Source organism: Nestor notabilis, unplaced genomic scaffold, assembly GCF_000696875.1.
Source record: "Nestor notabilis isolate BGI_N333 unplaced genomic scaffold, ASM69687v1 scaffold7898, whole genome shotgun sequence".
NCBI classification, from domain to species: domain Eukaryota; kingdom Metazoa; phylum Chordata; class Aves; order Psittaciformes; family Psittacidae; genus Nestor; species Nestor notabilis.
The window spans coordinates 11,113-36,710 of NW_009938665.1; the positions used below are offsets into that span (position 1 = coordinate 11,113).

Here is a 25,598-nt window from a genome sequence, read left to right on the forward strand (position 1 = left end):
CCTGCTGTTGAAACGGTCTTATTGTTTTATGTCTATCGGTAGATGTGTTAAATAAACACTGCACAGCAACAGAACTCTGGCTTTCTCAAGCTGTGGTGTCCAGTCTTCTCTGGCCTAAGCTTTCATAAAGCACATTCATCTCTGAACTCATTCCCAGCAGTGGCTAGCTTCTTTCGCTGCTTACTTCAGGTGTGATTTTAGCGACAGCTTATCGTTTGCTTAAACTGCTTGTGCATAACATCTTTATAGTATTCAACACATTTTGTGAACTACAGTTTAAACTCAAATGTTCTAACAATGTTCTCTGTTGATCAGCATTAGAGTATGCTTCTTTGCTTTACAGCTTTTAGTTCTGTTTTCTTGAGGAGTTTGTATGTGATGGAAAGTTGGACATGTATAATTTGTTCATTTAGAAAAGGATGCAAAAAGATTGTATCACATATTAAAGCATTAGTCTGTTAGAATAACTCTTTTCTCCCATCTAGGGTTTATTCATCCATCTTCTCTATCAAAACACCACTTTGTCTAAATGAGTATTTTTGAATAGCCAAAACAGAAGACATGGTGTGTCAGCCTGGCTCTTCAACTGTGCATAACAAATTTCCTTGAATGCTGCTACAGGAAGAAAAATCTTACTGTGAGAACAATCGTGTTTCTGTTTTGATCAGTGAATATACACCGTGTAATATCTCATCATGTTAGCTTAAACAAAGTTGTTAGAGCTTCAGCTGAAATACAGCAGGTTTAGTTAATATTCTGAAGTGCAGGCTAGCATTAGAGGTTTGTGGCAAAATTAAGTCTCTCCATTTCCTTTTCCTGATTATGGCTGGAGTTGAGGCACTTCAAAAGATTTTTTGTCTCTCCACAGATCTTTGAGTACACAGAAGCTGGTTTGTTATGTTGAAGGACTCCCTTGGCTTAAGAAAACATTGAAAATTAAATACTTTCCATATTAATGCCATACAGCTCTGCCATTCAAAGTATGGCTTAGTTTCCAAAAAGCATTGTGAATGCTTCAGACAATGTTTTACCTCTCAGGATTGTTCCAGAGTTCGAAAAAACCTACATTCATCAAAAGCAGAGAACAGCCAAATCTGTACATGAATCCCTCATTTTGTCACACAGTCACTTTATACAGATTCTGCTTTTGAGGATCTGCTACAATTAATTTCTCCTTGATGTTGGAAGAAGTGGTGCATTTGCATCATTATCTGATGCTTTTAATCTGTATCGGATGAGTGGAACAGGCAGTATGTGGTATCTGGGGAAAAAAATCTTGCTAACTATAGTCCAAGAAAGCTGTTCATTACACAGGATTTCACTGATTCGTATAATGGAAACATCTGCAGCTGTCCTTAAATGTTAGAGTTAGAGCTAGGAAGAACAGGGCTTTGCTCTGGCAGCTGACAGCATTTTAAGAACTTTTACTAACAGTTCATCCAACTGCACTGCTTCGCTTTTGTTTCATATTTCATTCTTCAGTGGTCTTCTGGGTAAAACTCCCACTGAAAATAAAGGACTCTCGCCTAAGGCAGGACTAGGGAATCTAGCTCATTAATATTTTGTAACAAAAAGAAAACCCTTGTGAGTTTTGCAGGAAGATCTGGCCCACGAGTCCAGAAATGGGGTGACCTTTCTATTATTGAAAGGCCTTTTGTAAATCCATGGATTTCAGTAGAAGAGTAAAGGTCTTTCCACTGGTGGATTGATTGTGTGCCAGGACAGAAAAATCACCTCCAGCAAGCACAAAGCTATTGAAGTTTCCTGGGTCATGCAAATGGTGAATTCTGTCTCCTCCTTTTCAAAATAGATTTGCAGGTCCTGTTCTGCTATGTGAGTCACTGCCATTTTAGCCTCTTCTTTTCAGGTCATTAATTTAACGTCAGTGCCATTGAAAACTGTTTAGTTCCATCACGTGTTCTGTGCCCTCTATTCCAAAATTAGTTTCTTGACTTCTTCCCTGTGGGCTGCTGTCCCTGTTGGTATTGCCCAGTGTAAAGGCAGTAACATACCTTGTTTATCCCCTCGGGTGTGCTTAGCTTCATTTCATACTTCTGTGGTGTTAGCACGATAAGAAATGGTATGGTAGGGGTCAAAGGGCCCAGATTCATACATAAATGTAATAAGAATAACACAGTTGCTGTGTCATTATGTGTGGCAGTGCATGGCCCATGCTGAAGACCTACTTTTCACCTCTAACTTTTTCACCTCACTCTGCAGTTACAATACTTATGCCATAGCGTGAATTGAATGCTGATAACCACAGTGTCCATGGCCAGCCTCACACCCCTGGTGCTCTCTCTTCCCTACTGGAAGAAAGCTATCCCAGTAAAAGACTTGAGCACCAAAAGCATTTGCAGGGGGGGCAATAGAGCATTTTGGAAATTTATCTTTCAGACTCCATACACACATACCCAAGTTCAAGAGTTGCCATGAGTTGACTCTGTTTATGGCAGCCCTGTGCTCGCTGAGTCTTCCTAACGACTGACAAATTATTCTTAGGCTGGTTTAGAGTGAGAAGCAGTTCTTAGATATTTTCTAAATTCTTTTTAAAAGATAAAGAACTTAAATAGTCCTGAAAGCGGTGAGTAGGAGCTGTCAAGGAAACAACTTGCTAATGGAAGCACATCATAATCAACTGCCTTATTTAAATGACTTGCCAATAAGTTACTGGGAAGAACTGATAAATAAGAGACTGCAGCAGCAGAGAATCTGTGCGACTGTAACTGTGTGACCCAACCTTTAATAAGTGACCTTATTACAGAGAAACTAGTTTGGCGCAGAAGCAAGGGCAGTGGTCATTTGAAGAAACATAAGGTCAGATTCACTGCAGAGTTTATTAAACTCTTATTTGGTTTTAAACTCTTTTTCTGTTTTTTTGGCCAGCAGTGACGTGCTTTCCATATATTCGCTGATTCCTGGATACACTGAGAGCTCTGGAGCACAGGCATCGCTTTGGAACCAGGCTTGATACTGTGGCTAAAAACAAAAATGCCAAATCTTTTCTTGTCTTTTCTTGTCTCAAGAGCATGCAGCCATGTCACAGTTACCCAGATTCGCCATACAGCCACACCACTGTGATCACTGGAATGACAATGGATGAGTATGAATCAGAAACATCTAATAGCCCTTAGAAGTCTGCCTTGAGGGTTTGGTTTTCTGAGCTGGCAGCTGAAATGAGCCTGCCGTGCTAGATGTAGCACTCTGCACTCTGCAGATATAACACTACTGAACCAGAGGCTGAGCTCACAGTGTGACAGTTTGGGATTTAGTTCTTGGTGGGATGTAAGGGCCTTTTAGTATTGTTTAAATGGCAGCAATAGCCAAGCGCTGTACAGACATGGGAAGAGGGAGAGACTTTGCCCTGAGGAGCACTCAAGCTAAATGACCAAGTGAGGAAAAATAAAGACAGCATGGAAGCAGATGCATGGCAATTAGCTATGGCTTAATAGTTCTATTGAAAATGCCCTCTTAAATTAATTTCTGAGTAAAAGGAAGTCTGTCTGTCAGACCTGCTATGAGCTGGTTTTTCCCGTGTAAGTGTCATGACTAGGGTTGGTAGCAAGTGAATTTTCAGTTGTGAGAAGGCAGTATCTGTAGGAATCAGTTATAGAATCAGGAACTGTGACTTAGGAGGTCTCTATTCTGCCTTTTGCTGCAAGCAGGGCCAACACTGAATGCACACGACATTGCTCACAGCTTAATAAAGACTGGTTGCATGGAGATTTCACAATCTCTCTGGGCTCCATTATTAATTGCCCTCAGCAAGAAATTATTTTGCTATTTCTGGTGTGAACCAGAACCCTTTGAATTTTATGACCATTGTCTGTTACTCTCTCATCACACACATAGGTGAAGAACCTAGCTCTGTCATCTCAGTAATCTCTTCCTAGACACTGGAAGGCTACTACTAGATCCCCCCAAAGCTTTCCCTTCTCCAGGCTAAACAAGCCCAGTTCCTTCAGCCTTTCCTCATAGGGCAGGTGCTCCAGACCTCAACCATCTTGGCTGCTCTCTTCTGGAGTCACTCAACTGCAAAATAAAGTGGAATAATCACTGCCTGTGGTTACTGGCTACATTCTGTTAAGACAACCCAGTGTGCTATTAGCCTTCATTACTTGCAGAGCACAGTGCTAACTCAGGTATAAAGTCTTGGTCTCCAGGACTTCTAGATGCTTTTCAGTAAGATTGCTCCACAGTGTTAATTGCTACCTGTACCAACACACACCCCAGCTACAGGGATTTGCATTCATCCCCGCTGAATTTCCATTCAGCCCATTCCTCCAGCCTGTCTAGGTCTCTCTGAATAGAAGCTGTGCTTCCAAGTGTATTGGCAAGCCATCTGTTCTGGGGTTGTTTGCAACCTTGATGAGTGGGCACTCTGTCTCCTCCAGGTCATTGCCAAAAAATTCTAAAGAGGACTAAACACTAGCCCTTGAGCCTGTCAACCCAGCCAGTTTTTCACCCATTTAGCACTCCACTTACCTAGATTGTAACATCACAACTTGGATACAGGAATGCTCTGGGAGACTGTAACAAAAGCATTGCTAAAAGGTGGATGACATCCACTAGTCTGTTCTCACAAGAAGGCAATCAGTTTTGTTAGACATGATGTACCCTCCGTTCATCAACACATGCTAAATGTCATGTCTTTGCCTAGAAATATGTTCTGAGAAATACACTCCATGATTTTCCCAGGGAACAAGGTGAGGGGCTAACTGGCCAACAGCCTGTGGTTCCTCAAGTTATCTCACTTGCCCTTTCTGAAGATGAGCGCAACATTTGCCTTTCTCCAGTCACCAGGGACCTCCTTTGATGTCCATGACCTTTCAAAGATAGTGAGTGGCCTCTATATGACATAAGTCAACTGTCTCAACACCCTTCAGTGCAGCCCAAGGGGTCCCATGGATGTCCAGGAGAAGCAGGCTAAGTCAGGAAAAAAAATCTGGGGCATGAAGGAAAATATGGAGATGTTTGTGAGCAAAGTAATCTAATGCAAAATTAGCACATGGATGATAGTTCTTTTTGTCTTTGCTAGTGTGTCCCATTCATGAAATTGAGAATCTAATTAATTTTTGAGTTCATATCTATTGGAGCTGCATTTCAGGTTTCAGTTTTATTCTCAAGTGTGAAAGAGCAGGGATTTTAGGTCAAGCTGAATTCTTGTGGTTTGATGCCAGGTATCACATTTTGTCAAAACAGGATCCCATTGGCACCTCACAGTTTACGAGGATTCCATCTGCTTTACTTTATTCCTAGGCCTTCCCAGTTGATTCAAGTATTTATCCCTTTATCCTTTTTAGTTCAGGATTTGCCTTCACCCCTCCTCTCAATGAGTAGCACGTTTTGCTCCTGTTCTGCTGGTCTGTGGATTCATTGTTTGCAGGCTGGCAAGCCACCAGTTCTGGGGTGACAGATGGAGCAGACTGCAAACCAGGCAGTTGCCTCCCAGCCTGAATGATATTTTAATAAGCACAGAGAGGTGACAGGGAGAGGAGTTTCTCACTGGAATGACTGGCAGGTTTGTTTTCAGCCTCAAAGCACTAATAGAGGATTTTGGCCTCAGTCCAGAAAAAAACCAAATCACAGAAACTGGAAGCAGAAAATCCCATTAGCTTCTAATTTATCCCTCTATTTTAAGGGTCATAGTTTTTTCTTTCTGGCCTATTATCCAGATAGGAACAGTTTCCCTGTTTTCGGGATTTCGGCTCTCTCAGGGATTCAATACTTTATTTATTTATCTTTATTTATCTTGTCTTTTCCTTCTTTTCTTTTTTCCATTTCATTCGTTTTCTCCATTGTCTCTCTTCCTTCCATAAACATTCTCTCTTCTTCTAGTTTCTTTGCAGTCTTCACAGATTCATGGTGATGTCTGCCTGAATAATGGGGTCTATCAATTCACTTGGCTTCCAGCTTCCACATCCTGTGAAAACAGCTAGTGCAGTCCTAGGGAATGGCATCTGCATGGGAATCTCTAGAGCATATGTCCTCTTCTCCCTGCCCTTCAGCTGTATCTCAGTTGTATAATACAGGGTCTGTGTAGGGCTTTGTTTCATCCTTGGCCTTATGAACAAAAGCACTACAAAAGGCAGCTCTGGCAAAGCCCCAGCACACTCTGAGATGCCTCTGCATTGTGAGCAACAGTGTTTTGCAGACAAGCTTAGGACAGCCAGGCTTTCAAATGAGATTGTTTTTCTTCCTGCAAGTACAGGGAAAAAAGGTCCAGCTCTCACTAGGAAAATATCAAAATGGTGCTGGGATCTGAACTAAGGTATGGTCCTGCACGCTGATCAGAGAATGCACAGGAAACTCCTCAGTACTGGCACATAGACCTTCATGTCTATTTAGCAAAATTCAGGTCTGGATTTCACCTGGAGAATTAGCTTTAAATTAATGGGATTCCTGTTAAAATATGCTTCTTCTTCCTTTCAGATACAATGATGACACTGAAGGTTCAGATTCTCTTTGGCTTCCTTTGCTGCATGATTTTTCTGCCTGCAGATGGCTTCCCAGCAGACCCCAGTAATGAATTTCGCTCTGCTTTCTCTGTGGCCAGAACCAGCAGCATGGAAGGGAGCTCTGAGATGGTCATTACCTTTGACAAAGTATACGTGAACATTGGCAATGACTTTGATCCCAAGTCTGGATTGTTCCGCTGTCGGATCCCTGGAGCCTACTACTTCTCCTTCACTGTTGGGAAGTACCCAAAGAAGAACTTGTCCGTCATGCTGATGAGAAACAAGAATGAGGTGCAAGTGATTGTGTATGATGAACATCACCGCAAGGAACGGAAGGTAGCGAGCCAGAGTGCCATGCTGCAGCTTGACTACGGTGACACTGTTTGGCTGCGTTTACATGGAGATCCCAAGTATGCTCTTTACAGCAATGTGGGCCCCTACACAACTTTCAATGGCTACCTAATCTACCCAGACACTTCTGCCTTCTTCCAGAATGCTCTTAGCTCTCAAGAGGTGGGACCACACCATCACACTATTCAGCAGCTTCCCAGAGAGCAGAATGAAGCTTCACCACCACACATGCTGTCTGATCAACCAAGGAGGGAACAAGACCCTCGCTCTGCATTCTCTGTTGCCCGCTCACAGAGTCTCCTGGGGACAGATGACAAGCAAACCCAGCACGAGCCCATCACATTTGACACGGAGTTTGTGAACATTGGGAAAGATTTCAATTCCTCCACTGGCATCTTCTCATGCCGTATACCTGGTGCATACTATTTCTCATTCACCATTGGCAAAATGCCCTTTAAGACTATGTCAGTGAAACTTATGAAGAACCACAATGAGGTGCAAGCCATGATCTATGATGACAACCACTCCAAGAGGCGTGAGATGCAAAGCCAGAGTATCATGCTGCCTCTGCAATATGGGGACACTGTTTGGCTCTACAGCCATCAGCACGATGGCTATGGTGCCTACAGCAACCATGGCAAGTACATCACCTTCACGGGCTTCCTGATCTATTCAGAGGCTCAGCCAAAGAAGCTTCCAGATGCCAGCTCAAATAATTAAGGGTCAAATAATTAATTGCAGATGTGAAAGGAGCATAAGAGTCAAGGTGCCATGAACTTGTGTATAGCTCCTCTTCAGTTATCATCCTCTACTTTGAGCATGCTATCATGTGTCCAGTGCTTACCTTATGCTGCACGCTTGTGCCCTGTCTGCAGGGTCACTGCTGTGTCTGCCATTCATCCACAGAGTAGGTCTTTACAGTTTGTATGTGTGTGTCCCGTGTTGGTGTTTGATTTAAGCATAAAGCATGAGGTAGTTTTTTGGGGCAGGGGTGGGCCAGTGTAATGAAATGCCAAGGATCACAGAACCACTGCAGTAACGTTCCTGCACATCCCCAGCATCCAGAAAGCAAAGGATACGGTGACTTTCCCTGCATATCTGGGGAGGGAATAAATGTAATGAAAATGAATGTAATAAACCCACAAAATATGTAAAATTTTCCCAGATTGGAATTTGTTGTTACTTGTGTGCTTGCCACCAGCTGAGGTACCAGTTCAGGAGAGAAAGCAGCTTGGTGATTGTACCAGCTGCAGTATGTGCTACTGAGCCAGCCTGTGTACACTCTTTTTGATCATTCATGTGTGTGAAGTGTTGGTACATCTTATGATTTTATTGCAAACTTCACAATATTTGGTGCTTTTCTTCATCTGACACCAATGAAGTCAAGAAGCTGTGTTTGAGAATCTCAGCTTCTACTTAATGAAAATAATACATTTAGAAACACACCAAAAAGTAGGCTTCTAGCCCTTGTAGTAGAGGATGAGGGCTCAAATCTATGCGTGGAGCATCCTCTAAAAGCTCAGAAACAAGGTAAGTAAGAAGAATAAAAGATGCATCTCTAAATCCCTTAATATCTGGGCCAGAAGCAGGCTCATAATGATAATAAGTGTGAGTAGTATCATGCCATGTAATGGTAGTGTTGACTGCAGGGGCATTATATTTGCCTGAAATGAGCTCCTTGAACACAAGAACACAAAGGTATGTCTGACCTGCCATACGCTGTATTGATAACCTAGTGCAAACAGGATCAAAGGCACCATTAGGTGACACTTTCAGCATCTGTGTTCCAGAGGTTTCTTACACACTGTGTTTTCCGAGCCATAGTGCTGGTGTAGAGGAGCTGGTGTGGCTGTGGAGGGCACTGGCATGTTCCCACAGGGCAATTGGGACTGACAGCAGGATCCACCCAGGGGGGCAGTAGGAAAGCAGGAGGCTGGAGGGGTCATCACAGTGTAATTGGTGCTATTTCAGTTGGCCCTGGTTTGTCTCACAAAATACATAAACTGCAAAGTTCCAGGTTGGATGGGGCTTGGAGCAACCTGGTGTAGTGGAAGGTGTCCCTGTCCATAGCAGGGAGATTGGAACTAGATGAGCTTTAAGGTCCTTTCCAACCCAAACCATTCTATGATTCTGTGATTCTATGATCCTGAGCATGCACAAAACTTTGTGACATGACTCAAGTTTGATTTATAATCTGCTCAAAAGATAGCAATGCTCTTAGACTGATCCTAACAAAACCCTGAATTCAAAACAGCGTGCTCGCATCTGGGTCACCAGGCCAACCCCCTCAACTTTTATCCAGACATTCACATAGCTCAGACTGTATATTCTCCAGCAAGGCAATATTCTCATGCACTAATGCCATCCCAGCTCAGCTTTTTGATGATACTCTCTGCTCGAGCTGGACTTGTCTGCAGCCATTCCCTGCCTCCATGTACCCTAGACATTAAAGACTGGGGGTATATTTGGGAGAAGGGTGAAGAGTAAAGATTAGAGTTACATAAAAACCAGCATAAGAATAGAAGAACACTAGGTGGGACACTAGTTTTACTAGAAGTTAAACTTCAAATAAAATGCTACATCCTTGGGGGGTGGGAGGAATAGAAGTAACAAACAATCTGCTTTATGGATGGCATAAATCTGTCTCCTCCTGTCATAGCTCTTACCTGACCTCTAAAACTATTCTCTGTGGCATCTTGCTTCTAGGCTTCTTATTCCTGCCTCACCACTTCTCCTCTCCATCTGTTGGGGAGCAACAGCTTGGAAAAAGATTAATGAGGGCAAAAACCAGCAATTCCCACTTCGAATGTCACACATGCCTCCTTTGCTGAGCATGGAAAATTAAGAATATAACAATAGAAAGAGAATTATAGTTCCCATCATCTAAACATATGCGATAAATGTGCAAAATTAATGTACCTACAATGGCAGCAGGAAACCAGTAGAAAAAAAACAAAAAAATCAAAACCCTACTAGTAGATAATTACGTTTATTTAATTCCACATTGCAGTGTGCAAGACAAAGAGAAGTTAATGATCTCTTTGTATAAAATAATTGTATTTCTCATTTTGAGGGTAGAGATCACCTATTTATTATGTTTGGCTTGTAAAGTGCCATAGCTGTACAAAAAAACTTCATAGAAGAGGTAAAATCTGCTCCAGAAATAACTAGGTCACAATCCTTAGGAATTTAAATGAGGTTTAAGGAAGTATATTGCAGATATATTCCTGATAACTGACACAAAGCAGTGTACATGTATAAATATGATATGCAAATACTAGAATGCTTCATGGAATACATATGTTTTCTGGTTTCTTTTCAAAGAAAAATGAATACATGAGCTGGGAAATTACTATGGATACATAAAATATGATGCCACTCGAGCAGAAAGCTGAAATTAAATATGTGACCCACATCACGAAACACAGCAAAATCTGCTTAGCTGGTTAGAGGAGAGGAGAAAAGATACCATATTTGGCTGAAACCACAGGAGGGATATAAGGAGGCTGAACTGAAATGAAGTCAGCTAGGACAGCAGTATGACTTCCTGGAAAAAACCTGCCAGGGCATCTCTCCAGCAAAAATCAGTGATGAAGACAGATAACACATCTGAATAGCACTGCCCCCTTCAGCACAGCCCACTTAAAACCAAAACACAAGCAGAAGAGAAACAAAAAGGAGAGAGTGAAATGCACTTCATGGTTTTGTCCTATTTAACTTACAAATAAAAGCTTGTGCATAAATCCATAGATGGCTGCAATGCAGAAAGCAGGACAAAAAGTTGTGATGTATTTGTACAAAGTCCTGAATAATGCGGAAACCCAAGGATGCCACTGAGTCAGGTGTGTCCTTTCCTATGGTAGTTTCCTTTATTAAGTGTCTCTCTTGGACCTGGCCAGGTTAGAACGATAGAAATGTTTCAGGGATGCTAAATGTGAAGGTTTCTCCTTCCAGGGCCAGGAAGCCAGGAGTAGGGTGGTATTTGCAGGGCAGAGCCCCTTGCACAGGTCACGAAAGATTTCATCAACCAGCTGAGAGAACAAGGTAATCCAGAGATTTTTATCCAGACCCTGTGTGGAGCGAACCTGATAGGCACAGTAAACACTGGTGAAAAGCAGGCGGTCAAACCCCACTGGAGGCAAGGGGGTATCAGTCAGTGAATAGTAGCTCAGATGCTGCTCAATCTCTGCTGGTGTTTTGGGAACTTCCTCCTTTAAAACGTGCATGAACCACTGTGCCGGGCGGAGAGAGGCCAGCTCTTCATCCCGCAGCCACACTGTCCCGTTGGCCTGAATATCCAGCCCTCCCCACAGCATCTGGAAGAGAAGAACAGCACGTGAAGCTCGGCTCAAACCCTCCACCAGTTATAACGCAGCTGTGGAGCCATCTGCAACGCTGCCAAATCTCAGGCCACACCGAGAGGCGGCTGCTCCCTGACTCACTGCCGACGGCCCGCCTAGTCCCACTCCATGGCCTTCTCCATCAGCCCCACACCCCTTTTCTGACCACCCCACACTTCAGCTTCCCCATGGGACCCATCCAGTCTCTCCTCCCACCCTGCCACATCTCCTGCCTCATTCCCACCCACAGCGGCTCCCCAGTGCTGCTGCCTTGGGAGGGAGGCTTGGCCACTTGGTGGGGAAGTCACTTATCCCGTGGGGATGGTCCCTTGTCCCGCCCCAGAGGTGTGAAGTGCCATGGAGGGGATCAGAGTCCCCTTCAGCTGCACCCCACAATGGGAGGGAGCACAAATGCATTAGGGCATTGCTGTGGGGTTCTCCAGGTACTCCCAGAATCCAGCAGGGATGAGAACAAGCAGAATGTGTGAGTTTTTACATGCAGGCAGGTGGGACCATGGGCACTAACAGTGCCTTGGCCCAAGGGCCCCCAACACCCAGGAGACCTCTAACATGATGTCAGCATCCTCTGGTCTGCGATGGGGAGTGGTGGTGCCGGCACCGTCCCTGATGTAAGGATGTTCATCTGGAAAACATCAGGCAGAGTTTGGTAGCGCAAGACCAGGGACCAGGGCCCTTCCTGTTTATGTTTGTCATTTGGTTCTTAATAACATCTTCAATGATTCTGAGCTGTCACTCATAGCTTGCCAAACATGACAGATGCTGACCACGGGATTTTGGTAAGCAAAACAAGCCTTTTAAGAGAAGCAGAAGTGTTTAAGGGTGGCAAGTGTAAGTTTTGGATGTGACAGCTCTTAATCCTGCCAACAGAGCTAAAGCACATGGCAGCAAAGGCATTTGCTTTGACAGGCAGGAAGGAAGCCTCTCACACTGAGTATGGGTGGGTTTTAAACTGAAGGGGTTTGGTTGCTTGGCAGTTTTTGCTGGAGAAAGCAATGCTCCTCACTGGAAGGAGGGTGCTGGGAGGCTCCTCGACCTGCTGGTGGAGACATACCCTGATGCTTACCCTGGTTTTATGCTTTTTCCCTCAGCATCTGCTGCCAGCAGGGACAGTGTGAGGGGCAAAGAAACCTGTTTGGATCCATTATAGCTCTTCTCATGCCCAGCTAATTCCTTGCCTGGCCACTCCACATTATTTAAAGTGGGAAAAATGGATACTAGGCAAGAGGAACAGGAGTTTATTACAATGAAAGTCACATTAATCCTAAGAATTCTAAAATTTTAATTGAATAATACCTCTAGTGCTTTAACTTTTTGCATTTCTTTTGCGTTTATTATTTCTTTTGTGGTGAAAAAGGAGACACAAGTAGCCTAGTCCAGGACTGTGACAGGGAGGCTGCATCCCCTCCCTTCTCTGGGTTACTCAGTGTAGTCGTGTAGCCAAGATTCTCTTCTACTTCTTATGAACTCATCCTTAAGGTCAAGAAACATGAAATGGAAAAGGCTCATATGAAATAGTGACCTTTCAGACACCTTTTAAAAATTATTATTATATGGATTAAAGCTTTTTTATATTAAAAAAGAGGGAGGATTTATGTTGAGGACTCCAGAGTTAAGGTCAGCAGGTGCTTATAGAGAGTAGAAAAATAACTGAATACTGTATGTGTGTGATGACTACTAACAAACTGCACTTCCAACTTTCCATTCTTGATTAAAGCCTTCCAGGGAGATGCACAAGCTGCCTGAAGAAGTGCACTGCCACCCCCAAAGCTGCAGAGATTGGTTTCTCTGCACAGCTGCAAGCTCCCTGATCCAAGCCAGCTGTGGCTTTGGACCGTGACCAGGGATGTAGCTGCCCTTTCCTACCCCTCCATGGATGTGCCAGCAAAGCTTTTAGCTCAGGTAAAAATACTGCATCATCTGAATCTTTCTTTGCAGGGCTTCTCTCTGCTAACTTATCCTTTAGATTCACAGATCCCTCTACTGAGAGACATCTGACTGGATTCAAAGTCAGTGTATTTGTTGACCAGCTGCCAAACTGCTGTTATTAGTAACTGTCTCATAAGTATGTGCACTGTTAGATTCCTGAGTAGAGCAAAACAAACATCAAACAAGTCATAACAAATAATGTATTGAAATAATAACATAAATATCCTCTGGAGCTGGGAAAAAAATGCCCCTTGCTTACTTTAACATTCACAATTGTCTGGTTGGTTGGTTTTTTTTCCCAAAAAAAAATCTAGAAAATCCACAATTCTTGCAGGAGAAGATTTTTTTCAGTGCAGACCCAAGAAAACCCTCCTCCTGCAACTGAACATAGCGTCAGGTCTTTATCCTGCAGGTAGGTATAAGTGCCTCCCCAGGTGAACTGGGGCTCCAGCACTCTCCCATGTCAGCACAGCCAGCTGGAGGCTTTAATCATATTTGGACTCATGGAATCACAGACTGGTTTGGGTTGGAAGGAACCTTAAAGCTCACCCAGTTCCAACCCCTGCCACGGGCAGGGACACCTTCCACTACAGCAGGTTGCTCCAAGCCCCTGTGTCCAACCTGGCCTTGAACACTGCCAGGGATGGGGCAGCCACAGCTTCTCTGGGCACCCTGTGCCAGCACCTCAGCACCCTCACAGGGAAGAACTTCTGCCTAATACCTAATCTAAATCTATCTTCAGTTTAAAGCCATTCCCCCTTGTCCTGTCCCTACCTGCCCTTGTAAAAAGGCCTGAAGAAGCAGGCAAAGCCATGACACCAGCATTGCAGGAACATTTGCCAAGCCAAGAAGCCACATCCCAAGCAGGTGCATTTCCTACCTGTCAGCCTCTGAGATCCAGCAAACACACACAGGATCAGCCAGGCATTGACCTGCTCCGGGGCCATAGCAGCCCTGCTCCCACCAGTGCGTGGTGGGTGCCGTGCACGGAGGGAGAGCGTTTGCTGTGGCGTCCTCCCTTGCTGCTTCTGGTCCCAGCAGCCTCTGTTGGAAGGGAGCCCTCTTTCTGTGTTTCTGGTTACAGTCCTGGGAAGGGCTCACAGTTCAACTTGCTGACCCCGAAGGATATTTTCCATCGTATTTTGGAAACTTGGAAGACTTTGTTATGAAGTTTTTGGCAGAATTGTTTAAGTTTCTTTTCCAAAGACTGGCTTCCCACTGCATTGTACTATAAGAAGCTATCATTTGCACTACGCGAATGACTCTGAGCAAGGAAGGTCCCTTCCGTGTCCACGCAGCACCTCTGTCACATCTCTGTGACACTTCTGCTCAGCTCTTTGGCTTCATTTTCAGTTCTCCTTTTTCCTGACTTTGAGAATCTGAAATCAGTCCTGAACTGTCACAAAGAGATAAGGCCAGCAGGCTTATCCATGATTCATGGAAGCAGATTCATGGAATCGCAATAGCAGCCAAAATACACAAACAGGCAGAAGAAATGTCATTTGCTCAGTTCTGTATCAAACCTCCCAGAGGAAGAACTCAGTATACCGACCTAGCAAACAGCAAGGATCAGAGCTAGACAGACGTTAGCACCTCATCATCCTCTCCTGTGACAAGACTTGTGGGTTATGATAAGCATGGTCTTCCTTACATGTTGTGAATTACATAGCTGGAACTACATCTGAGTCCCTTCACAGCAGATCTATGTTCTCTACACATCTTTGCACTTTTCTTAGGGCTCAATCCCCAGTCAAGCTGTTCTGTGTTTCTACTCTGCATGGCACTGTATGGTCCTGGATTCTCCAACAGTTGCTGGGATGCCAGGGTTATAGAAATAGGTAATAATATGTACAAATAAGTAATAATAACCTCTCCCTCAGGTTAAAGGGGGAAAGAAGCAATCCCAGAAAGTAGAGGAGTTGGAGCTGATACTCATAGCTTTCTCAATAAGTTACAGGGTGTCAGTTTGTAGTGACTACTGTAACCAGATATTTCACTGAGGGTAGGGATGATGTTCCAGTTAGTAAGCTGTCAACGTGCAAATATCGTGTCTTCTGAACCTTTCAGGGTCTATAGCTCTATCTGGTAATAAGTGAACCCACACCAGCTGTGAAGAAGAGCAGCACACACTGGAAGAGTCCCAGATTTGATTCTTATATACCCAGAGCCCTCAAAACCCAGAGCCATTCTTGCCCTCAGTTTGGATCAAAGTAAGACCTGTGTTTCTGTCATAACCTTGGCTATCTTCAGATCAGGCTACACTTCTTTCAGTTTTCATTATTTCCTGCTGCTTATGCTTCAGTTGTGTCCCTTTCTTCTGGGATGAGATATCTTTTATTAAACTGTGAATGACATGCTACTCAAGAGGCAGATAGTGGTGACCCATCTGTGCAGTGAGATGGATGTGCCTTCTGGTTTGTGCCAAAGTCTCTTACAATCCACAGCTTACACATGACTTTGTCTAGAAGTCACTGTACAAAAAGCCCCCACATCTCACAGACCATGAAATACCCTCCATTTAGCATGCACAAGGAGGAGTCCAGGATTTTGGCCAACATCTGCAAAGGCCATATATGACTTTGTCAGTAGAAACATTTCCTAGGAACAGCTTGCAGCTGAAGTGCCTCAAGGATACCCATGATGGTGGGAGGGAGAAGAAAGGAGGCTCAGAGGCTGTGGTTAGTGGACTGATACAGAGGCAGGCAGGGGACAAGAATCAGTGGTAGCTGCTGCCTCGAGCTAGGGGAATTTTACAGAATCTCCTCACTATCCCACACAGAAAGGCAATTGCAGAGTGTAAAGTTATCCCTTAGTTGTTTGTAAGCAGCAATAGCGACATAGTGCACAGGAACAAGCCTGAGTTTCTGACAGCTGCACATAGTCCCTGCATGTACTATTGCAATGGCAGTGAGTCTGCTCCTCCTGATGGATTTTGTCTTTGCCAGGTAGTCACAGCTGAGTGTGCACAGCCCTGCCCCTCTTGCACCCCACCTGGCCACACCATCTGTTGTAGGAGCAGTTTCAAAACATCACATCAAGCCAGGTTTCTGCAGGGGCACCTTGACTGGTTTCATCCTTTCCACCATGACCTCCTGAAGCAAGGAGATGGTAAACGGGAACAAGATATGAAGGATCATAAACTTCAGCAGCTGTCTGGATGCTGGTTGAGACACGAGGTGTGGTTAATACAGCACCTGAAGAGCCTCTTTGGGAGGAAGGTTTCTTTGAGATGGGACTGCAGGAAGATAGGCAGCATCTTCACAAAAGGGAAATCATGCTTATAGAATGGGAGAAACCTCTTGCTTTGAACCTCTTGACCAGGACTTGGGGAAAACCACAACCCCCACCCTGGGTCCGTCTGTCAGGTGCTCCAGGAAGGAAGACGATATGGGTTAAAACTTAAACAGGGGAAGTTTAGGTTAGATATAAGGCAGAAGTTCTTTACTGTGAGGGTGCTGAGGCACTGGAATGGGTTGCCCAAGGAAGTGGTGAATGCTCCATCCCTGGCAGTGTTCAAGGCCGGGTTGGATGGAGTCTTTGGTGACATGGTTTAGTGTGAGGTGTCCCTGACCATGGCAGGGGGTTGGAGCTAGATGATCTTAAGGTCCTTTCCAACCCAAACCATTCTGATTCTATGATTCTGAGAACTTGACTGAGGAAAGAGGGAAAGGAAGAAAGACATACATGATTCCCAGAGAAGGTGAGGTTTGAGTCACTGGTAGGGAAACAGAAAGAAAACCTTGAGGGAAGTAGAAGCGAAGCACTGGCCATAAACAGACAGGAACTCCACTGTGATTTTCCAGGTATGGTGCTGTTGCTCTCTTTCAGTCTGTGAGAGGCATCCACTTCTTGAAGGGGTAATGGGCTGTGTATCAGTGACAGAGAGGGCCCCATCCCACTGTACCTACTGCACAGAAGGAGCTCCCCTGAGGTCTCACACAACTTGGAAACATCACGGGATGCAGCGGTGGTATGTAGCATGCTGCCACCCAGCATGGCCCTCAGTAGTCCCATAAGCTCTGTTGTGCAGGAATTCAAGGCCCAGCTGAAATACTGTCCTGGGTTCAGCTACAGCAGTCATTTTTCTCCTTCTTAGTAGCTGGTGCAGTGCTGTGTTTTTGACTTTCAGCCTGGGAACAATGCTGATAACACCGATGGTTTTAGTTGTTGCTAAGTAATGTTTACTCTGACCAAGGACTTTCAGTCTCATGCTCTGCCAGGGGGGAGGGGAAGCCGGGAGGAAGCAGAGACAGGCCACCTGACCCAAACTGGCCAAAGGGGGATTCCATACCACAGCACGTCCTGCCCAGTATAGAAACTGGGGGGAGTTACCCGGAAGGCCCAGATCGCTGCTCGGGTCGGGCTGGGTATCGGTCGGCGGGGGGTGAGCGGTTGTGTCCTCTCCCCTTGTTATTCCTCTTATCATTATTATTGGTAGCAGTAGTGGTTTGTATTATACCTTAGTTACTGGAGAGCTGTTATCTCAACCCGTGGGAGTTACATTCCTCCAATTCTCCTCCCCATCCCTCCGGGAGCAGGGGGAGGAAGGAAGAGAGGGGGGGAGTGAGCAAGCGGCTGCGTGGTTCCAAGTTGCCGGCTGGGCTTGAACCACGACAAATACCCATCTGGATTTTAACTGGAGATCGATTATATGGGCCCATAGAAACTGTGTGGCTGTGAAGCAGGGGGATACCCTGACGCCATCAATAGTCACATCCTTAGGGAGGAGAGTCTGCTCGCCTGGCTGCAGGGAGAAATGCCAGAGTTCTGAAAAACACCAGCAAACCTACTCAGCTGGGGAAGCTCAACATGGTGCTTCTGAGTCATCTCCTAAAGTCTATTTGTCCCCACAGTACCAGAAAATCTCCCTCCTGAATAGTGTATTTGTAAACCCGCTACATCTGACTTAAGTCTCATCCAACATCCTCCTACGGTTGGGAAATTTAACCCAGGCAAACAAGCCTCATGGAGGCTGGCCGCATGGACCAGGCAAGGACAGAGGATTTAGAAGACAGTTCTGTGCTTGACCAAGCTGACCACAGCCTTGCCCAGCATGCAGCAAGTGCCCATGAGCCACAAGGAACCTAGAGCAAGCAGGGTCTATAGGCAAGAATGGTGTATAACACTCAGGAGCAGTGGAGGAGGTAGTGTGCCAACACTGGCAGTACTTTGCAAGGCTGTGCAACCTCTTGTGCCCTGGGATAATGCATCTGGATGAGTAAATTGCACTCCTCATAATCTCCCAGGCTTCTCTAATGAGAAGAGATTTGGGTCCATTAGCAACTATGCCACATATTAAAGACCCACTGTAGCCATGCCTGTCCCCACAGGGCTAGCTAGTTCTCCAGTACACATTCTTTAGCAAAGCTTACATGTTGTTTAACTTGACAGCATGTCTAACATTTCTTGATGTCAATCAAATTCTCCTTCTGCACAAACATCATGTTTAAATGGCAGTTTTCCTTCTGTTCCTGCCACCATCAGTCTTCTGACTTAATATACTGGGAAATACGTATTTTTTACATAATACAGACCATGAGTCTTGCCATGGTGCCTCAAACAACCTGGGATGAGGGAGGGAGAACATGGGGGAAATGTGCTTTAAAAGGAATTTTCACAGCAACAGAAGTGGTGCCAGGAAATTTTCTGTCTTGTGCAATAGGCATCAGCATGCAAAAAGAGCCACCGCAACAGAAAACAGAACCAGCTGTGGAACATGTTGCAGGAAGGACTGAAAGTACATTTCCTATTTAATCGGCTCAATTGATGGCAGATCCAAAGTGAAGCTGAGAATTGTATAAAACCCCAAACTTCTGCTGATCTGAGTTCCTTTCTCTTTCCTGTAGAGCTTTAACTTTGAAGGTGAGGGGCAAATGCTATTAATTTTAACTAGACAACACTGTTCTGAGTCACATCCCAAATGCTGCCAGCCACAGCAGCCTGAAGCAAATTAAAGAAACAACAAAAAGGGAATTTAAGGAACCCATGTTTACCAGGCTGGGGTGGAAAGAAGCAAACAAACATGAGACCTGATTCTTACCATACAATTCAACTCTTTGTTCTTGAAAACAGATCACATTCTAGTTACAATGAGTACTTGTCCCTTCTTTTTCCTTAATTGACTGTTGTCCTATCCCTTCCTCCATCCCATACTCTAACCCCAACCCCAACCCCCTTTTTTAAGTAGTGTTTTTACAATTTAAAAGCTTAAGTAGTGACCCAGGGAATCTCTACAAACAGCTTGTGAATGATTTTATGAAATCTCTTATACAACAGTTTTCAGATCTTAATGAGGTCAGTCAGCTTTCTGATGCAGAACTGAGTTATGTGTTTTCTGGACTAAGGACAAGGGATGTTATTGACAACTGCTGTAATGTAATCTCATTCAAACAGGTGGTGGGTGGACTGAGACTGTTTTTCCAGCTTTTTTTGGAGAGAGATGAGATTTTCCACAGGAGCAAAGATAGTGGTAATGCTGTTATATCATACAGCTCAAAATAATTGGAGTAGTGACAAAAAAGGCATAGACTCTCATCTATGGCACAAGGGAAGGGAGTATTTTTGACTGCAGGGAAAATCACAATCTGAAGATGCTGGAGAAGGACTCCTGATTGTGAAGAAAAAGCCAGGATGAGAGAGTGGCTTGTGAGAGGCTACCTGCAAGTCCTCTTTCTGCCAGAACACTGACCTAATTCCCAAGGAAACAATGCAGAGATTTCCACAGTTGTTTTGCTCTGGATCCAGGTACATCTTGTGTTGTCCTAATAACAACTGTATTAGAACCATTTACAAAAGCTGTGCCTGTTTGGTGTGTTATTAGCTTATTCCCAACACCCATCTTGGAGCTGAGAACTGCTGTCCCATTGCTTAAGCTACACAGCTGCTTTCAGTACAGCCTCCTGGTGAGCGCTCAGGTTATGATTTATGCCTGCAGGGATAGTTAGCAGAAGCAGCGCACATAAAGCATTTTAGCCACAGGGAATTCCTGGACTCCACTCAATTTGCAAACCAAAAAGACAAATCCAGTGTCAAAGCAGCAGATAAACATCTACCAGCTGGATTATCAGGATTGTAAATTAGCATCCCTCACCCTCTGCTTTTCATCCAGTTTGAAAACATTATTCATGTGACCACATCAGGCAGGACTCTCGTATCAATTTTTATTACTATAAATACTATGTAAGAACAGAAAGGATGGTGCTGTGCATCCACTCCATTCTGCTGCTATTTTGCATCTTCTTTCTTGGCTCCTGCTTCTATTTTCAGGGTTTCTGGAGCTGGACGATAGGCAGGAAATGTCTCCCAAGGACTATTCAGATCAAACTTGCGAAATTCCTGAGCTAGCTCCACAGGCTCTGCCACTACCCGCTTCACTTCATCGTCATACCGCACCTAGAACAGTGCAAAGGACACAGGCCAGTCATTTTCACACAGTCCCCACAGCATCTCTTCTATTAGCTGGACACAGCAATGACCCACACCACCCTCCACTTTAGGCAATCCTACTTCTTATGCCATGGATAGGCCACGGGCCCCTGCCACAGCTTCAGTTCTTACTAAACAAGAGCCTCCAGATGTCCCCAAGACCTCTGGACTCTCCAGGAAAAGCCTTCTCTTTTGCTACCACATACCTCAGGTGTCCTGACTAACTACCCTGAATTAGGAGCGCCCAGCCTACAGTCCATATGAAGTCCACATGGAATAACATGTTTAGTTTGTCATATGACAAAGGATTTCTCCTGAGTCACTGAAATAAGGTGGCCCATGCACCTGGCATAGCTGGAGACTATTCTCATGAATCTTTATAATATGGTTATTGGGTTTCAGTTGTACTTCTCAGCATAACACTCAGAACATGGGACAAAAAGACTAACAAGGTGAAATGCAGGTGAGTACTAGACACCAATGACTGGCTTGCCTTATTCTCACTGTGCCAGTCCAGATCTCCAAACCAGAGCTCAGGAGATGCCACCAGGTCCTCACTTGTAGGATTTGCTGTTATTTCTACTTTTCCTAAAGACCCTTTGATGCTTGCAGAACCTCACTGTTTTCCTCTGAAACTCAACTCAGCCTTAGAACTGCACCAAATGTGATTGGTTCTGCAAGGCAGTCATTTGAAACTAGACAGATACCAAACACTCATTTCACTTGTGGTTTGACATAGAGAGGTTAATATCTGATAAATGGTAAGAGTCAATTCAACTAGTTTTATAATCTGAGCCTACAAAAATTCACCGAAGCGGAGTTCAAAACTGCATTAAGATCAGTTCGGTCCTTTATTCCTCTCAGAATCTCCAGTTTTGCAGTGGAAAGTTTAATCTTCCAGAAGACATGCTAAAAACAGAAGCACTTCCCCTGACTGACAACTGTCTTTGGTATACAACACATGAAATCTTTGTGATGACTTCAAATTTCCATGCAGGACATCTATACAACTTCTATGGGATACACACAAGTGAAATATCCCTAGTGCTTTTCTGAAAAGAATTTTATACTACTATGGTCAGAAACAGCACAGTATTGGAGAGATTTGATGAATTTAGACATTTCTCCTACCTCCACATAACCAGAGAGTGGGAAGTCCTTACGGAAAGGATGGCCCTCAAACCCATAATCTGTGAGGATTCGCCTTAGATCAGGGTGGTTGGCAAAGAAAACACCAAACATGTCCCACACCTAAATGAAAGAGAGCCAAGTACGTTGAATTAGATTAGAGAAAAAACACACCCAGAACTTCATGTATTACATCTATAAAACTTTAATTACATGCCTGGCTTCATGCAATGCCAGCGAAACTGATGCAGGAACTCATTCCAGAGCATATCAAAAACCCTTTTATCTCCTACTCTGAAAACGCAGCCAGGGAAACACTCCCTCTTTCTTCATCAGGGCTCTGGCAATTAGTTTAATCAGGAAAACACAACCCCTCTCCACAAAGACTCTGCTCCCAAGCACAGTGGCACTCACCTCTCTTTCATACCAGTTTGCTGCCTTGTGCACAGACACTGCTGAGTCAATGGGTGTCAGCTCATCAGTGTATGTCTTCACCCGGATCCGACTGTTGAATCGCAGAGACAGGAGATTGTACACAATCTGAAGCAGAGTAAGAGAAGGCATTGGTCTTGCACGGCATTTATGGTTTCATTTGCAGCACAGTATTGGCTAAGCAAAAGCACAAAAAGACTATTTCAAATATTCTTTACCAGCAGAAATACATTCAGTGCAGGGCACTAAAAGACACTATTACAACTGAGGTTCCAATAGCTCATCACTTTGGTCCTTAGTGCAACAAAAATGATGTGAGATTTAGTAAATGTGACTGATGAAGAAGAGCTGAAATAAAGAGGGACTCTAAATCTTAGAAAAAAGAGAATGCTGATGGGAGGGAGATACTTGACGACAGCCTTTCAACGGACTGTTACAAAGCAAACAGCTAAAAATTACTCTTGGCATCCAATGGGAGAAAGCTAAGAAGAAACAGAATCATAGAATCCTAGAATAGTTAGGGTTGGATACCCTTAATTTAGCAAGTAAGTTGGATATCAGGGAAAATTTCTACCTCTTCTGATGAAATATTAATTAAAAGGCTGCTTACGAGGAATACTAGAACCTCCAGGGTGTGGGGAGGGAATACTTACTACAAGCAAACTGAAAAAAAAACCCAAACCTTTGTTAGGAGTTGTGTAGCTTTGTTTGGTACTCCTCTGTGAAGAGGCCTTTGAGCTAAAGAAACTCTCTCTACAACTCTCAGGATTTTTGCCTCATCACATGTTACCAAAAGTCAAAGCTGTTATTAGCAAAGCAAGAAGGAACTACATCTGAAAGCAACAGACATTTGATTAGCTAATATAGCTAAGGCAAATCTGCCATCCTCTCCCTTTCTGAGCAGTTGTTGCTGAGTGATTTAATACCACAAGATAAACCAAAGGAGGGAAATAAATCAGCTACTTTTTGTTACCCTTATTATTTGCTAGGAACTAAAAATCTACCAATTTACTTCTCTTGCCCAGAAGACAGTCTGCCCAGATCAGACACAGGAAGACAGACCATCTCTTTGTCCATAAGGCTACCTGAACCATAGCCAGCTACCCACAGCACAGGAACCCCAGGTGTTTTCTGCCACTGCCTTTTACAGATCTTCCTAAGTTAAACTACAGTAATAAGAACAAAGCTTTTGAATAGTGCAAAGACAATATGCTGAGTCTGTGGTTTCCCTAAAGATGTACCTTTTCTTTTTCTATCTGCAGCTGCAATTCTTCTGCAGCTTAAAAGCAGTAAGTTGAGATATTCAAATTTGTGGGAGCCAAATCTCCAATATTCATCGAAAGTCAGTAAACTGGAAGTCTTCTGAGAGCTTTCTGAAAATCTGCTTCATGTCCTCTTTGATACTGACTTTCAGGGCAAGTTTTTTAAAACAACTAGTTTTTTGTTTTGTTCTAAAGAGCAAAACAAAAAAAAGCAACTGACAGGCCTAATTGGAAGAAAGAAGAGCACCAGTTCACGTCTGGCCAGAAAGAAGTCTATAGACAATCTGGTAAAAGCAAAACAGAAGAGAGAACAAGCAAAAGAAATCAGAGAACAAACAAAACAAAACAATGCAAGAGAGAAACTTTCAGCAGAACACAAAAAGAAAGCCAGAGCAAGAACCCAGGCACTTATCAGTTCTCCTACTGCTTCCATGATCAACAGATCAAACAAAACCCAGCACTTCAGAGTGGAATTTTTTTTTCACTGGCAGAAAGCAAAAAACGTGGTCAGAGCTGCAAGAGCACCCACAGCCATGAGCACTTGTGAAACTCTCCAAGTCCTGTGCCTGCGCGCAGTTCTTACCTCAAAGCGGTACTGCCGAGATGGGACATCGACTGCAGTCAAGTCAGCCAAGGATTTGAACTGGGCATTGGTGTGGTCACGAAGGAAGGTCAGAACTGGAATGATCCCATCTGGATGGATCAAAAGTTCCAGCTCATTGAAACAGGTCACCTGATGAAAGAGTGGAAAGGGCATGAGTACAAACACCAGCAGGACTGAGCTGAATCCAGCAGAACACCCAAGGAGGTATATGGTATAGCAGACACACAATGACAGCAGATAAAGGGGCTTAATAATGGCAGTAACTTCATGGAATCTGACAGTCTTTCTTCCCCAGAACAAGTTCTGAAAACAGCAAACAAACAAGTAGTGTGTTCACCAGGTCCTGTCCCCCCTGCAAGAGCAATTTCTCTAACAGCACCTACCTGTGCTTGCTGGATGTACTTGGGCATAATCTCAGCCACATACTCCCCGAAAGCACAGAGCTGCTTCTGTTCTACTTCATTTTTTGGTCTGATAGTAGCTAAAGAGAAAAATAAAGTTCCCAAGATTATGGCAGGGAATACAGAAAGCTACAGAAAGAAAAGTAGCAACCCCTATCCCTGACTTACAAATCCCTTGTAGTAGCCTAGCTGTCTGTCAGTAGCTCTGGCAGAAGCCAGGCAGCTTCAGGGGTAGGTACCCTGCAAAGTTTATTTGTTGTAAATCTCAAGCTAAACACAACACGAAGTGTAACATATAAGATGCTGTAACAAAGATAAGACTATAGCAACATACATGTGTTGTAGTACACACAGCACAAAACTAGAGACTCTGATAAAGCAGGAAGTTTGCGTTAGTGCTAGACCATTTTGTTTTGTGCACTGTAAATGCAGCAGGAGAAACAGTGCAACAAGAAGATGAATTTATGGTAATTGCTAAGTCAGTTTTCAGAGTGAAGACCTACTCAAATCAAAACCTTTCAAGAGGATAATGGAAGACACCACAGTACCTAAGTGGAAGATTGTGGTCTTTTAGTCATCTAAAAGTGCAACTTTTATCAAGTGTTCCAGTTCTTCCGGGTTCATCACTTAAGGCTGGAAGAACTTGTAGGATTACAAAGAAGACAGAGACTCCTTTTTTACAAGGAATCAGATGGAAAATACGAGGGGTGATGGCCACAAGTCATTCCTGGGGAGATTCCGAATGGACACAAGAGAAATCATAGAATAGTTTGAGTTGGCAGGGACCTTCAAACATCATCTAGTTCAACCCCCCCTGCAACGAGCAGGGACATCGTCATCCAGCTCAAGCTGCCCAGAACCACATCCAGCCTGGCCTTGAATGTCTCCAGGGATGGTGCATCCACCACGTCTCTGGGCAACCTGTGCCAGTGTTTTACCACCCTCATCGTAAACAATTTCTTCTTCACGTCCAGTCTGAATCTCCCCTCTTCTCGTTTAAAACATTTACCCCCCATCCTATCGCAACAGACCCCGCTAAAATGTCCTTCCCTAGCTTTTTCCCAATGAGAACAACCAAAACTGTTCCACCGCACAAGAACGCCCTGAGGGCAAACAAGCACCCCAAGGCCAAGCAGCCAGAAGGTGACAGGGACACGACACAGTCTCTTCCACTGCTCTCCCCAACAGCCCCAACCGCAAGACCCCCGTCCGGCTCCCCCTCACTCACGGCGAGTCTCTGTGGCGGAGCT

General features: G+C 44.2%; 3 protein-coding genes across 3 annotated transcripts; 1 reads left to right on the plus strand and 2 right to left on the minus strand.

Annotated features, from left to right (window-relative positions):
- Positions 1 to 6,437: 6,437 nt before the first annotated feature.
- C1QTNF4 (C1q and tumor necrosis factor related protein 4) lies at positions 6,438 to 7,960 on the plus strand. Its single transcript, XM_010019450.1, has one exon. The coding sequence runs from the start codon at positions 6,438 to 6,440 to the stop codon at positions 7,527 to 7,529; it is 1,092 nt and encodes a 363-aa protein (XP_010017752.1). The 3' UTR covers positions 7,530 to 7,960.
- A 2,721-nt stretch (positions 7,961 to 10,681) lies between these two features.
- On the minus strand, positions 10,682 to 14,043 carry FAM180B (family with sequence similarity 180, member B). The gene is made up of 3 exons (XM_010019451.1): positions 13,977 to 14,043; positions 11,713 to 11,792; positions 10,682 to 11,125 (listed from the first exon to the last, which is right to left on the minus strand). The coding sequence occupies exons 1-3, from the start codon at positions 14,041 to 14,043 to the stop codon at positions 10,682 to 10,684; spliced, it is 591 nt and encodes a 196-aa protein (XP_010017753.1).
- Positions 14,044 to 20,242: 6,199 nt separating this feature from the next.
- On the minus strand, positions 20,243 to 25,595 carry NDUFS3 (NADH dehydrogenase (ubiquinone) Fe-S protein 3, 30kDa (NADH-coenzyme Q reductase); the record flags this gene model as incomplete). The annotated part of the gene is made up of 6 exons (XM_010019452.1): positions 20,243 to 20,488; positions 21,653 to 21,772; positions 22,064 to 22,189; positions 23,927 to 24,076; positions 24,331 to 24,428; positions 25,577 to 25,595. Coding segments are annotated over 6 exons (681 nt in total), but the record flags the coding sequence as incomplete, so codon positions are not given.
- Positions 25,596 to 25,598: the final 3 nt, after the last annotated feature.